The sequence below is a fragment of the Helicoverpa armigera genome, chromosome 25 (assembly GCF_030705265.1).
Source record: "Helicoverpa armigera isolate CAAS_96S chromosome 25, ASM3070526v1, whole genome shotgun sequence".
Lineage (NCBI taxonomy): Eukaryota > Metazoa > Arthropoda > Insecta > Lepidoptera > Noctuidae > Helicoverpa > Helicoverpa armigera.
The window spans coordinates 6,876,768-6,893,342 of record NC_087144.1 but is presented as its reverse complement, the minus strand read 5'-3'; the positions used below and the strand labels follow the sequence as shown (position 1 = coordinate 6,893,342).

The window sequence follows — 16,575 nt, the reverse complement described above, 5'->3', positions numbered from 1 at the left end:
CATTTTTTAATTCGAAATTTAAATTTTGACAGTTCATTTCTTGTGATTTATTTGTGAGAGTTTTTTTTTTATAGTGTTGTGATTACCGGTGTTTTCGGATATTATTGCAAGGTGAGTGCGATGAACTCGAATGCACTTCCTTGTTCGAGGCGCGAAAGACAATATAATTTTCTTTTTTGATTTTTGAACTTCGCCATGAACTGGCCCTTTTTTAAAGTTCAAGGATATTTTGTTCCGAAAATGGATTTTTGACTTAATTTACTCGTAAAAGTGCGCTTTGTAATTTTTTATTTTGCTTATCTTGTAATTTTATTTATGGTTTTAAATTTTGAAGTTTAACTCAAAAAGCGTACTTAATTATTTGAACCAAATTAAGATGTTGAATTTCGAGTCTGACCTTTTCTGCATTTTTTTATTTTACGTAGCAATTTTGTATTTCAGTTATCTTTTATTAAGCTTAGCCAGCAATTTAAATCATTTTCGTAATTCCTAATGTGTCTAAAAATATAATACTTGTATCCTCCTTACTTACCAAACATTTTCAATAACGCCATTTCATTATATGCGTGACAAATGTTTTTGTAATGAGTGACAAAAAACTAGGTTTTTACATTATGTCGCTCATTTTAATAAACGATTTTCATTGTTCAAAAAGTTTTCGCCAAGAAATTGTTTGTTCATTATTTTTATTACTAAACGTGTACTAGATGGCATTTCTATAAGCTATCTATCTGTTCATTCGAGATTGCAGATTGAATTTTGATATTAGCTCTACATTAATCCATCCCCCGAGCCTTTTTCCTGGGGCAACCCAATACCCCTTGGTTAGACTGGTGTCAGACTTACTGGCTTCTGACTACCCGCAACGACTGCCAAGGATGTTCAATGACAGCCGGCTAGCTCTACATTAATCATTATCACAATCTGTTTCACAAAACAACGGATAGGTTAAAGAAATTCGCGGTAAACCAGTGATGTTTACCAGACCATACTATGAAAAAGATTAAGTTTTTCATAGGCATCTCATTTCATGCCCAATTTCAATTCAAATGGTTCTTGAAAATTCCGGCTTGTTTGTGTAAAGAGTTTTAAGTTTTTATTGCAACGAATCTCTTTGCAATGTAATATGGAATTTGATGAATGAGTCACTGATTCATGATTCTTATTTCTAACTATCTTTCGCCCGCGGTTTCACCCGCGTCCCGTAGCCGAATGGTGACAAAAACTATCTTAAAACCCTCTCCCGGGTCTAAGTTACTTCCCCTCTCATTTTCAGCCAAATCGGTCAAGCCGTTTTCATGTTATGTCGTGACAACGGAAAGCGGGATTCATTTTTATATATATGTATAGATAGATAATAATGTCGATATTTACAATTTTTTACTTAGGTCACTACGTAGGTATAATATGCATTATCTCACTGGTCCTAACTAATAAGAGTTTGGTCGTATGACTAATTTATGCAAATAAGAATTAAGTTTTGTACCTATAAAAAGTTCGTCTACTGAAGCAGGAAATAAATATGCCTCAAGAGTTTTCTTTGTTTTGTTACCCGTAACTTCAATCTTATACAAAAACAATATAAACAAGACATACCGATATAAATGTAACCGTTTGCTATGCTAAGTAGATTGATTGGTCCCAGTAAAATAATTAAAATTGAATTATGTTGATTACTGTTGAAATAACTCGTAAAAAAGTCAACAACGGACACAATGAATTTCTAGTTGTACTCGAAACCCATTCCTCGCCTGTAACCTGTAACCAACCAAACAGTGTCTGCGCCAAAAACAAAAACATACAAACAAATATTGAGCAACAAAACCTTCAACTTCGCGGTAACGTGAACTTGATATCGCGGTGTCTGCGTTCCAGTAACAGCTTAGAGCGTTTAAATAACTGGGGCTGCCTTGAGTACAAATCTCTTTGCCCAGAAGGCGTGGTGAGAGTAAGGCAACGGATGGTCTCCGCACTCTCATGCATTTTCACTTAAAATTTTACTGTAATGGAACACATGCAACAGCGGCAGAATTAGAAGGTACGTCATCTGAGAGTCGATTTTCGCTTGCTCTACGCATATAGAGCTGCAAGACTCAATTTAGCCAACATAGATGTGCAAGAAAGAGTTCTGCTAACATTAACGTTTAAATAAATATAGCTTTTACTCAAATTGTTCACTACGGTTTGACTGCAGAGACGTAATATGAACAGTCAATATAAGGTTATACGTTGAACGAATAAGATTGGCGGTCACTTTGACACAAAGTAAGGCATGGCGTGTCCAGTAGATAGAATGCTCCAACAGTAACAGCGTAAACACGGAGTTATCACAACATTATACATAATTATATAACGATACTATGTCAGAATGTTTATATCTGAATTCAATAAACAGATCGTTTGCCTCGTGCTTGATTTGTTTTGAAACATAACTGTGTAATCCTTTGTAATGTAAGTTTGCTAATATTTTCTCTTGAACTATGTGCGTCGTACGACACTTTCTAAACATCATTCTGCCATCCCTGATATAGGTTTGTATCAGTTAATACTAGCTGCTGTCATAATGTGCTATGATTCGCGTCATTATCCTAGCCTTTCCCCAACTATGTTGCGGTCGGCTTCCAGTCTAACCAGATGCAGCTGAGTACCAGTGTTTTACAAGAGCGACTGCCTATCTGACCTCCTCAGCCCAGTTACCCGGGTAACCCGATACCTGTAGGTAAGAGTGGTTATCAGACTTTTCTGGCCTCTGATTACCCGTAACGACTGCCAACGAAGTTCAAGTGACAGCCGTGACTTACAGTTTACCGTGTTTTCCGAAACACGAAAGAACTCGTGTGTTTTCATAAAACTATAGTTTCCTTTGAAAATTCTTTGTAAACAGTTGTTTTGAGAAAAAAATAGTAAAAATAGTGTTTATCTTGTCGGTGAACTTAAAGTCTTATTGAGCAGTTTTTTGTAGTACAAGACAATTTCAAGTTTTTAGCGTTGTACTGCATAGGTATATAGTAAGTGTTTCATTATAGATATGAGTCTTAAAATAGTTAAACAAATACATATAATATTAATCCGTATGATATTAATATTAATCCGCACAAGATCAACTGCTTCATAAATCATTTCCTAACATAATCCTACGGAACTCAAAAGTAATTATTTGTTTAACAAATCATAATTTTGGCGGCAAAATTAATTCACGCATACGTTTTATTATCACTTTATCCTTGACTCGCGTCACGGCTCGCACTTGACCGAATTCGACATAAGTAAATATTATAATTTCTAATGTTAATACCATGTTTTATTAAGGTCATATCATTATCTCATGTTTATCAATAGATTTTTTTAATTATCTTGTCAATTTGTCATTTTCTTTCCTTGAACTTAGTAAACTTAATTAAGAAATACGGAAGAGTGACACTTCGCTAAACGGGAGTAATTTATCGCTACAAAAAAGATAAGAAAAATGAATTCATAATTATATCAGAGAACAGGGAAGTTCTGATTGAAACTGCATGCTTTCATACGCCGATGAACAATTACCATAGTACCATAGAAAAAAATAATCTATGCTCATTATTTACTTATACAGATCATTCATAATTGTATAGAAAAATTACAGGGTCAATTATATGTCTAACAATAAGCAATACGCATGCAGTAGGTATGCTCTTTCTTGAGTAATCTGAAATAAGCTGTTTTGTTTTCTGAGTAGCTATAAGACTTACAGCCTACGGCTATCCGTCATATCCCGAGCCATTTTCCCAACTATGTTGGGGTCGGCTTCCAGTCTAACCGGTACAGCTGAGTACCAGTGCTTTACAAGCAGCGACTGCCTATCAGACCTCCTCTACCCAGTTATCCAGGCAACCCGATACCCCTTGGTTAGACTGGTGTCAGACTTGCTGGCTTCTGACTACCCGTAGTCGTAAAAAAAAAATCGGTAAAAAAACTTTTAAGTTAAACGGTTTTATCTTATGTGCACTGAAAACTAGAAAATAAAAAAATAGTTACTTACCTGTCAACCTACGTAGGTGGTCCCGGTCATATTAGACTAAAATAAAAACGTGGGGCCCATTAACTATTGCTGTAGTACTTTCTTCTAGAGGTATAATAGGTGTGGATTGCATCGACTTACTATAATCGTAACTGGAGATTTTGACAATCAATAATCAGCCGTAGCTCATGATCTACCAAAGTATAAAGATATGCTTTGCCATAGGTAGGATTTCACAGGGCCCCACGTTTTTATTTTAGTCTAATATGACCGGGACCACCTACGTAGGTTGACAGGTAAGTAACTATTTTTTATTTTCTAGTTTTCAGTGCACATAAGATAAAACCGTTTAACTTAAAAGTTTTTTACCGATTTTTATTTTCTAGTTTTAGTATTTAATGAAAATGCCTACCGAATATTCCTCATTCTATCTAATTCATTTAGTGCATCATTATTACACGGTCTCTTACCTGACAATTTATTACAATCTAATTCCTCAATACATAGCCCTTCCAGATACTTTTTAACGACCCCAAAATCATCACATGACCTCTCCTGCTGTGGGTCAGCAGCGGTGAGGAGTGCCAGACTCTTGACTAAGAACCGCTTTGTTCCGTCGTAGGCCTTTTATGTACCAGGGCCGCGGTAACTCTTTCGAACAATCTCGCAGCCCAGGCAGGCCTTGGCCCTGTTGGGCCCGCAGGAGTTACTGACAGTTTTCTACTTGTGAAGCCCTTTCATTTGATACCCATATTGGTGGGATTGATAAAAAATTGTTATCAGCCATTTGGTAGCGGCGGCCATCTTAGATTTCAATTTTGCATAGTAAATTGTATTCTACTTGTTGAGACCCATCAACGTGGGTATCAAATGAACCTAAGTTATCCGCCATTTTGTAGAGGCCGCCATCTTGGATTTTAATTTTATATAGTACATTGTATTCTACTGGTTGAGAACTTTCATTTGATACCCATATTGATGGGATTGATAAAACCTACGTTATCCGCCATTTTGTAGCGGCCGCCATCTTGGATTTCAATTTTTTATAGTATATTGTATTCTGCTTGTTGAGCCCTTTCATTTGATACCCATATTGATGGGATTGATAAAATCTACGTTATCCGCCATTTTGTGCCGGCGGCCATATTGGATTTACAATGTTATTGATATTACTATATTGTATTGTCATCGGAATTAAAGGTGTATACAAAATTTCAGATTAATCGGTTGACAGGAAGAGGGTGAAATTTGAATTACTAAATTTGACCCAAGAATGAATAAAACAAACTGGGTGAGCTAAATAAAACCGTTTAATGGCGATGAAATGCGTTCGCAATTCACGTGTTTGCTATCACGACTGTTCTTGAGCCTAATATTTGAGAGGTTTATTATCAATTAATTAATATGCAAATACACATATTTTTATGGCCAATGCAATATTACTCTACGCCAAATATGCGTATATTATTTTAAACGTTTTTTATATTTGATTTTTATATCCGTTGGTGACCCAATCCCGTTTAGATATGCACAGATATGCGCGAAATAGCATTGATTTTCTTTTGTGTTATAACGATATACAAGCGATTAAACACAAAGAAAGCAGATTTTTTTGAAAAAAAGAGGTTAGTTTTAGGGGTCTGCTTCCCATAAAAGTATTGCCGATCAACCTTCTGGCCTTATACCAATTTTCGGTCGGTGTAGCATGTTTTCTTCTTCCATACTCTTCTATCTGCCGTCATCTCACAAGTACATAACTTTATTTCTGGTCATATCAACATTACCAACATTATAGTAAAAGTACTTTCAAGTGTCGATCTTGATAGCATTTCACGGTCCTTCGAGTAGGTTGTCAGCTTTCCTCGCCTCGTCTTCCTGTCTAACCGGGCGACCTCACAGTGTCATGCACCTGTGTACTTAAAGGCTACTTTCTTTGACTTTGCAAGTATTTACGTAATGCATTGATTTTTCTCTGGGACGTTAAGACTTGTTGAACTTTAAGTGTCTTTGTTGCTGGTAAGATATATAGGTACTACGAGTATTTTCAAGTCAACATCATTTATTGAGACTAGGCTTTAGAGGTACCAATTTTTTGTACAGTTGATAGCTGTCAATTTTCAAGGGAGAATATCATTTTTTGTTCGGACAGAATAGTTCAATGCAGTATTTTAATCAATTGAGAGAGTCAATATTGAGAAAAGGACTCCTAAATACGTCCCCTTTCGTCAGACTTTTAAAACTTTGGTCTATTCTGAAAAGTTCATCTAATAGTATGTGATTTATTTAATTTAATTTTGTGATTCACTCTCACTTCCAGCTTCCTTAAAATAAAGTTTTCCCTTTACCAAAGGATTACGTAATCGAATGTTAGCTTAGGTCAGGTATGTACTAAAATAGATTTCAAAATGTGGATGATTTATTAGTATCGGCCCATTTCGTACGATGCCCTTTCCTAAAAAATATGAAGGGCTAAAGGTTGGATGTAAGTCTTTGACCGTTTCTTAACCGGCTTAAGTATAATAAATTATATTAATGTATTTATAGTATTCGTTATGTATTATGAGCAAAGTACCTGATTTACTTTTTTTTTGTATTTGTATTAATAAAGCACCTATACTGTAATAAATTATATTAAAGTATTTATAGTATCAATGACTATTATAAGCGTGGTATTTCTTTTTTCTTGTATTTGTATTTATACAAAATTGTTTACTAAGCATCTGAGTATTATCGTTTCTGATCACATATCTGCATGTTTTATAGGCTGTATATGAAAACTGGGATGTTTCCGCTCAATGGGACAGAAAATAGCAATGACCCTGCCTATGCTAGATATACCTACGAACTATGTATAATACTTTAGTATCATAGGTATCCGCTATTCTAGGCCATACCTAAAACCTGACCAATAGGTTTGAAATACAAATGCCGAAATATAAATAGTATTTTTAAAGATTTGAAACATAATTTCAGTGTATTTATCGTGGTATGCAATAGGTAGGCTTTTTATCGCGAAGAAATTCCCAAGGCATGGCGAAAGCACGGTTTCAAGATAGTTCTTAATAAACAAACAAATCGAATAAATTACGTACGCTATGTATTTTTAGACAGTTTAAATGATTAAGGAAAAATCTAATAAACAACGCATAAGGCACCTATAAGATTTATTTTTCAATTTAAAAGACGTAAATGATTTTGAGCCTACATAGCCTATATTTATGCGTCGCTTAAGCTAGAGTCACGTCTTTTCTTTTTTAAATTATGATAATGATATATTTTTAATTATGATGATTTAGGAGATTGATCTTGGCATTATTATGAGATAGCGACCTCATTTAATTTAACTTATATGAGCCTGTCATCGCGGTTTTTGTTAAACTATCCAAATTAGGAATATATGCCAATGACAATGTTTGAATGAGATTTATTAAGATTAATGATCTTTTTAAGTCTTTTAATTATGATTAATGCCTAATAAATATTGTATCTAGTAGAATATTTTTTTTAATATTTACATAATCACCTGGATTGATGTGATGACACATACTTAGGCCCAAGTTCATCGACGATATAAAATATGTTGAAAATGCGTAATTCGTCCAATTGTCGCTTTGACCAATTGGCTGCAATTTTTTATATTACACACATTTTTCTGCAAAAAATGGAGATCGGTCACTGACTTTAATGCTATCTATAGAATCCCAAATCGGACTTTGGTGTTACCCAGAAGGTAACTTGACCTATCTACATAAATTTAAAAAATATAGGGAGGCTGGGGAGTTCGTTGCGCCACTTCTTCCCAGCAAAAGCACATAGGAAGTGGTGAAGGGTGGGCGTTTTGGGGGCTGTCTTTTGTTTTTGACGTTCGAAAGTGCTGTGATGATTTATCAGCCTAATTTAAATAAACGTTTTTGAGTTTAGTACCTATATGTCTTTGAAATTAAATTACCAGTAATGGTAACGTACCTAAATAATTGATAGTCGTAGTAACCTTAATATTTGGCTCGCCTTGAGCAACCATGATAGGTACGTCAAGTTCAACCGGTATGCTAATTGTCTAATATAATTATGTCAGATAACGGGTTGATCTATATTTTTTTTTGGCAAGGAATGTTCAAAACATCTTCTGGTTTATACTTGTATATACTTATATGTTATGGTCCTAGTGAGTATTTTTTGTGCTCACTTGTCAAAACATCAAAATATATTCCATATTAGATAGTGTTGCTTATTTAAAAATATAAAAAAGATTAATAATATAATTTCCATAATCTTCGTATTTTTAATGAAAAGTAAGAGCTCAATGCTTTGTTTTGTGACAGCTATGAAATAAGTTATTCATTAATCATTTGTAATATGCTGGCAATACGCCATCTTATTGGCCCATAAGTTTATTACAATGACGACCTTGGAAGGGCTTGTATCTATTGAACCTTTGAGTATCTTATACCGAAGCTCACAGACAAAATAAACCGTTTTTCTCACAACAACTGTATGTATACCTATGTATACTTTGAGAGTAACTCGGAAATTCATAGTAAATAGTTGTTTTAAGAAAACTGACGCTTATGTTGTCGGCGATCTTTTGGGCCTTAAGATATTGGAATTGAAACAAACAATTCTATACTAGTCTGGGTTGAGGAGGTCAGATTGGCAGTCGCTCCTTGTAAAGCGCTGGTCAACATGGTTGGGAAAAAGGCTCGGAGGATGATGAGGATGATGTAAGTAATATCGGTTTCTATAATATGAAACGTGACATTGTTATTCTTATTACATAACGGTACTCACATGTGGTTTTCTTGAAATCTTACATTCGCATGTGAGCATATTCGCATATTCTCACATTATTAAACGATCTATTTTCTTGAATAGTTATGCAACTCTAATGACATGAGGCAACACTATATTGTTCGTCTTTTATTGCCCTGAGCACCTCAGTTTTTCTAATAAAAGAATGAAAGCGAAAACTAAATACTCAAATTATCTATTCATGAAATTCTTCCTTGGAATTTCATGCCAATCTTCTCCATAGACATTTTTTTGGGAATTGTACAACCAGTCTTACGTTTCATCAGAGCCAGCAAAAGCCAATATTTAACAAAAAATTGTCACATGAATTATAATCAGTTTATACATTTTTTGAACAAAAAATATTTTTTATAGAGTGTTTTGATTCAGATTTTCAATTACAGTTTTGTACAAAAATATATTGTTTACGATACTTAAGATTGTCCACTCATTGTCAACATATGTTCTTCTGTCTACCTATTGGCTGTCTGCGATTGCCCACTAACCTCTGACATGTGACTCTTAATAACATTGAGATATTTTGACCATTGTTTATACTGCTACGTGCTTATACATATTTTAGTAGTGTATTTTGTTATATGATAATGAAGAGTTGGAAATATACTCTTAGTTTTTGGTCCTTTTCATCTGGGTACGCAGCGGTAAAATGGCCCTTAGGTTCGCATTCAAACCGACGGTGCACTTACGGCATAAATTATCGATAAAAATTATCAATAAAAAATATTACTATATTTTTTAGTGCTGCTCAATCCTTCTCCGTGCGAGAGGAGGCCTATGCCCAGCAGTGCGACGATAAAAAGGCTGTAACAGTAATATGATTCTGAAGCCTTAATTGCACTTCAGTTCTATGTCCCCATTTCGTCTACCGAGCTGATTTGTTTGTCTATTTTTTAGTATCAGATTCAAACCTGTTTGTATAAGTCTGCTTGGCAATGACCGTGACCGAGATTTGATTGTTTAGATAACTAGATAACTGTTCCTATTTCTATTTATTTATTTTTATTTCCTAGATCTTGTTAGGATGAAAAAACTGCATATCAATCAAGTTATAAAATTGATTCGGAACGCATAAGTACTTGTACTGTACACGCAGACTTTGATTACTAAAATATCGTTCGCTGTTTGTTTGCTGTGTATTAAAAATGCCTAGTTTCACCTAGCTTTACAAAAAGGCCTGCCTGCCAAAATGCCAAAGTGGCCGTTTTTCCGCGGTTTCAGCCATTCCCCGTAAGAAAGAACTACAGCCCGTACCGGGCCCATGTTACTCAGAAAGAGTGAAGCTTTCCAACTGTGAAAGAGTTTTTCAAATCGATTTAGTAATTTAGGAGACTTTAGGGAACAAATAAACAAAGAATGTTTCTTCTTCAATATTTTAGCATAAATTAGAGAAGCTGTGACGACACATTATTTTACCGTTGCGCTGAAGTATTTTTGCGATAACGGGTGCAAGGAAACCAATTTATTTTTTATGACTGACGATATAAATTACACGCCATTTTATTACTTGGGCCAATTGCGTGAACATTATTGGAGGAATTGTATTTAACTGTGATTTTAAGATATTTTTTGAAGAATTCAATGAGTAAGTTTAATTTGCCTTTTTACCGACTGCCAAAAGATGTGGTTTTCTACTACATGCCAGCAAACTCTCTAACTTTCCTTCCGTATAACTTCATATACAATCTCTTCAATCATATGCGATTAAATTGTGCTTCTAATTTCTCAATAGGTCCTGTAGTCTAGATTCTAGATGTGTCTCAATATCGATAAGACCCTGCCTTTCGACAACACAATCTTTCGCGATCACCATAAAGTTTTAATCATAAAATAATTCCGTCTAAACATAAATTAACGTCCAAAGAAGAACCACAAATATAATACTTAGTTGCTATTAATACTATTAATTTGTTCGTGTTAAGTATCTACTTAGTAGACGTTTAGAAGCCCGCCCTTCACACTTCCTCGTCCATAACCTTATAAGTACAGCTGTTATATAAAAACTGACATCAATATGCATATGTTTGTTTATTTATTTTGATAATTAACTAGTTAATGTTTGTTTGTGTTGGTCAAGGCTGGAAGACTCGTAGTGTCATTTTAATCTATTATATCATAGTAGCTTCCGCGGGTTCACCTGAGTCTTGAGGTAGCTACTTACCAGAACAAGATAAAAAGTAGTTTTTCCTTCTTTTGTTTTATAAATCATCGAATGACCCGTCCCGCTGTGGGGAGCGTGAGCGTGAGGGAGTTTCGGACTCTTACTGACTAAACCCACCATGTTCCTTCTTAAGCCCTATATGTATCAGGGCCGCTGTATCTCTTTCGAACAATCCATAAAAAGTAGCCTATGTCCTTTCTCAGGCTTCTAGATTAAAGTCCGACAGAAAGAAAGACAGTTCATTCCGCAACTTTAACATTAGTTAAAATGTTATTGATCGTCTCTTTCCTGATTAAAGGTACTCTCAGATATTTGACATCTGACAGCGACTGCAAGTGCTGTTGCCGCTTCGATCCAAAACGGTTTCATGTAATTACATAAAAATCATTAGTGCAGCGGCCGACTTCGTGGTACTCGCGGTATGGGCGGTCGGCAGTTACAGTCGGCAGCAGAGTTCTAAACGTACCTTAAAAATGTATTTTGATGGGAAGTTTAGCCCAGTGGGCATTTGACTTTTCCTAAGTCTTTCACATCAAACTCAATTCCGCCAAACGTGATATAACTGCGCAAAAACGGTTCAGACTGAGAAAATCTGTTTCAAGTCGGTTGAAATAGTACATACGTAGCCAGGGCTGCGGGATTGTTCGAAAGAGTTACTGCGCCCCTGGTACATAAAAGGCCCACGAACGAAGGAACACGATGGATTTTTAGTAAGTAAAAGTCTGACACTCCCTCACCGCTGCTAACCCATAGCGGGAGGGGTCATTTGATGATTTTTGCCATCGTATAAAAATATATAGTAAATATATACATACATATATAGTACGTATGTGTATGTAGATAGTATTAAGAAAAAGGGACGATATCTGTCGGTCAAGGTCAAATATGACACGTAGGCTATTTGTGTCCTTATCCTTATGATGTTTATTCTGAGAGACCATTTTTTTGCACTTTTTCATACATGTGTTTAATATCAGGCGCAGTTTCTTTTGTTTGACTTGCTCAACTGCCTTCTGGAAGTTTCTTTTTTATAAAAAGATATGGTTTTATTATTTATGTATGAATATTATAAATGAGCGACTGTCATATTGGGTCTATTTTTAACACTTATCAACAATAATAAAAGGTCTTGTAGAGAACTTGATTGATTTCTTTGATAGCCAAGTTAAATTCTAGGGTGAAGAAAGATAGTATTTTAGTTCAACCAAGTTGTTTAAAAGTGTGACGAAAGGCACGTTATTTCATTCTACGGCATCCAATATCAATACCGACAGAAGTTTGTTTCCGAATTGTCCTCTAATTACTGGGAGTTAATAAATAAAAGTAAATAAAACACAAAATTTAACATAGGTCTCCACATTAATTTACACTAAGACCTAGACAAAACAGTTTACGGGCTTAGATTGCATCAAGGCTTTTGTTCCTTGCAAAAATATTACGTACCTATACGACCTTAAACGTGACTTCTGCGTGTTAAATAAATACATGAAAAATACACTTTTAAATCTTTTAAACATTTTTACCTTTTTTAAACAATTTTTTCCTTCATTTTTCGCGTAAACAAGGAGGTCCTGAGGGCATTTTGAAAGTTGAAACCTTTATCGCGATTTTGTAGAGATATTTTCATGCGTAGTAAACAGTCTTGTTTTAGGCTTATTTTTTAAATTAAATTATGCGTAGGAAGCTTTAAATGTAAATAAGGAAAATATTCAGAAAATATCTTTATCTTGATCAAGATCAGTTACCTATCAATAGCTAAGTTTAGATAATAATAGTGCATTTATAGAAATAATACCTGTGTAAGTGTAGGCTTCTTTTTCCACGGGACGAGGGGTGAAGTTAGTTACAGAATAAAGAGTGTACTTTCCATGTTAGGAATTTCATTAAATTATCACGTTGGGCTGAGTTAATGATCACTGGGGTCGCCAAGAGTGAAATTAATAAGAGCGCTGAAAACGATTGCGCCGAGAGCGTTTGACCAATACCAATTTTTTCAAGCGTCTCTCATTACAGCTTTCAGACCTGTAACCTTACGACAAAACTTAGTGAGAGTATACTCACAGATAGGTAGATCGGTTACTGAAAGTGTGTATTTAATGTTATTTTCAATTCATATTAGTATTACATGTTGCTCTAACGATCAGACAGATCTTCGGAGGTCAATAGAAATCGTATTTATAAAGGGTAATTTACCTAAGTAACATTGCTTATCTTCTTACTAGAAGACAATGTGGGGAAAAGGCTAGTCGAATAATTTGACACCTTTCAGAAATCAAACGGTATTTCACAATTTTCACAACGGAAACATTTCCCACCATTGTCAAATGGCCAACCGACCAAAAAATTTGGAATAGGTCAATGTATAGTATTTACAATTGCACATTATACATATATTTACGAATAACATTATAGTTTGAGTCTCCAAAATAGTAAAGTCAACTCGCGATACAATGAATTAAAAAAAGAAGTGTTATTGCGGTTATTAGCACTTTAAATGGTTTTCAACTATTTTTTGTTATTGAAAGTCATAATTTGAGCTTCATAACATTCGAAAGATTAACTGGAATGTATGCTTCTTGGTGACATATCCATATTTTTGTGATAGGTACTGTCGTATCTTCAATTGATACCCCGTTATAGGTGCAGCAGTGTTAAGTTCTTAATGACTTATAAGAGGTAGAATTTCGAAATGAGTCATAAGCCCCATAAGAGTAATGCCCAATTCCTATTTCTACTAAGCAAATCAACAGATAGATACGTTACTGAAATCCACCGCAAATGTGTTAAGCTAAAATCCACCCATGTTCCTTCTAGAGCCCTTCGTGTCCCAGGGCCACGGCAACGAACAATCCTACAGCCGAACAAGCGACCTGCAATTATCAGCCTCAATATTTGCAAACAATTAGTCATTGGCTGCCATTTTCCCCAAACAAAACAAAGCGATCTTTCTAACGGTCGTTAAAGTTGTTTTGTTTGTCACCAATAGGTCAGATACGGCAGTGTGTATGCATGAACGGTACTGTCGGAATTAATGGCAGAATTAATTGCAGTGTACTCAGAGTTCAATTGTTCGCATATTGGCAGAGCTGTGAAGGTTGGTTCGTCTTCCTGGTACTGTGTAACCTTGTTGACACAGATCTTCGCTAGGAAAACCCGTGAAAAAATAAAGACAAAACCCCAAAAATTGACAGCAATTGGCGTTTTCCTTAAAATAAGTTGCAGTGCCAATATGCGTGCCACTTATCCATACTAAAGTTCATCCTGACCAGCTTATCTGTTTTTCTGAAGTCGCTGTTAGGTAACGATAGGAACGAATCTGCAGGGTTTTTCGAAAGAATTATCGCGGCCCTGGTACTCAAAGGGGTCCAGAAAGAATAGAGGTGGGTTTTAGTCAGTAGAAATCTGAAATTCCCCGCGGGGTCATTTGATGATTTCCCACGCAGGAAGGGTGTTTTTCATCTTTTGCGCTGTCATTCTACCTAAATCTACATCTACGGTTTATTCCATAGGTTGTCGTAATACTTAGTGACATAGTTAATACTTTAAAAACAATAGACTATATTATTACCTGACACAATAGAACTTATTATTATAAGCCTGACTAAATGAGTTTTCTCAGTAATTGATGGCCGGCTGACAGACACTAATTAACAAATTGTTGTTAATTAAATGATTAGCGAACGTTTATATATGTATTGTTTTTTGTTTTTATTGGTTAAACGGTATTTAAGTAGTTGTACCAGTAGAATTAGCACTTAGAAGCTGAAGAAGTGCTAGTTTTAGTGATAAATTGCGAAATAACTTAGGTACAAAATATCGTCTGTTTTTCCGCGGTTCCACAATTTTGTTCAATCAAGTGTATTGATGTAAACGTAGAAAAGTTACAAATAAGCACTGAGACAGATTGGTTGCTGTATTTATCTGTATTTTGCTTCCATCCCTTGGGTACTGCACCTGGATAAAAGGTAGACTATAAGCCTTCTTCCATAAATGGTCTTTCTAACACTGAAATAATTTTTCAAATCGAACCAGTCCTTTGAAGAGATTAGCATGTTCAGGCAACAAAAATCTTCTGCTTTTCAATATAAATACTTATAGATTGACGATTCTCTTGATGACACTCTCACTAAAGTTATAAGATTTATGTATTCTCCCAGGTAAACAGAGAAACCCACGTGCTTTACAAATGACATAATTACTCCATTCTTTATGGGTTAATGTTAAACTATACGTGGGCTGCATACATTCATTCTAAGCTCTTTTTTAAGATAATGAGTGACATCGATATGCGTGACATGTTACTAACAATTGTTGGACTTCGTAATAGTTGTCTAATGACATAATATTGGTAAAATAAATAAAAATATACAACCCTTCTTAGCGGTTGGGGTAAATAGTTCATAGGGATTCAGAGAGACAATATTTTTTGGAATTATTAGATGTTCTCTGAAACATATATTAAATTCTAAGTGATAACTATAAATAAATTGACAGAAATTACCTATACAACACTATATATACTTCGGCGGTTACTCCTACTTTACCCAACTACTCCGCGCACTTGGATAAAAAGTAGCCTAAGTTCACCGATAAATGAGCTATCTATCTCTGAAAGTATTTTTAAATCGTCTCAATAGTTCCTTAGATAAGCGCGTAGGTACAAACAAATTTTTCAGCTTTATAATAAGTAAATTCTGTCCTCCATTAAATTGATGTTTTCTTTGTCCCCAGGTGTTCCATCTACGCGACATTCGCTGGGAGAGGCCCCGGTTCCTCTCGAAGTCGTTCCTGGCGTTCGTGACCTTCAACTTCATCAGCTACTCGCTCCTCGCTGCTGAAGTGTTGACTACCAATGTCGCTGGCACTTCTCCTAAGGAAAAGGTATGGGTATTGTGATTATGTAATAAGCTTTTAGTTCAGTTGTGGTTTTCTATACTAATATTATAAAGAGGAAAACTGACTGATTTTAAATATTCTTTCACCATTAGAAAGCTATATTATCTGCGAGTAACATAGGCTATATTTTATTCCGGTGCGGGCAGTAGCTCCCACGGGATGCGGGTGAAACCGCGGGAAAATGGCTAGTGTTAGATATAGAGGAGATTTTTACAAAAAAATAAATAAAAGAAACGGTACACACTGAAAGGGGCGAAATAAAATCTTTCGACGCGGTTCTAGAAGTGTCTACAATTTGATTTTAAATGGTCAATGGTATACCCAAATACCAACGGTCTTGTTGGAATCGACAGCTACCATGAGGTGCATCAAAATTAGGAATATCAGAATGCAATGAATTTGGTAAAAAATATAAGCTCAACCAGTGGAATACTAATAGATGCATAGGAATTTTGTTTTTGTTCTTAGCTGATAATAAATCCCAAACTTAAATACTTGATTTTTTGGAAGCATTTTGTGATACCTACTTACATATTTATACTTATAAGTATAATACATATAAGTATGTGTAGGTACATGGCTTCAGTCACTAAGGCTGTTTGCACACATTCGACTATTTGTAGGACAGATAATCGGGCCGATTTTTCATGGGACTATAACAACATGGGACAAACATTTAATTAATATTAGGATTTTCTGACCAACTTTAGGATAG

At 35.1% G+C, this 16,575-nt stretch overlaps 1 protein-coding gene across 1 annotated transcript in view; it reads left to right on the top strand.

Annotated features, from left to right (window-relative positions):
* LOC110380748 (uncharacterized) overlaps nt 1-16,575 on the top strand; it is an 87,971-nt gene that overhangs the window by 55,624 nt on the left and 15,772 nt on the right. Inside the window, exon 5 of the mRNA XM_064041353.1 lies at nt 15,696-15,845. Coding sequence (XP_063897423.1) covers nt 15,696-15,845 — 150 coding nt within the window. The remainder of the gene's footprint in view (nt 1-15,695; nt 15,846-16,575) is intronic.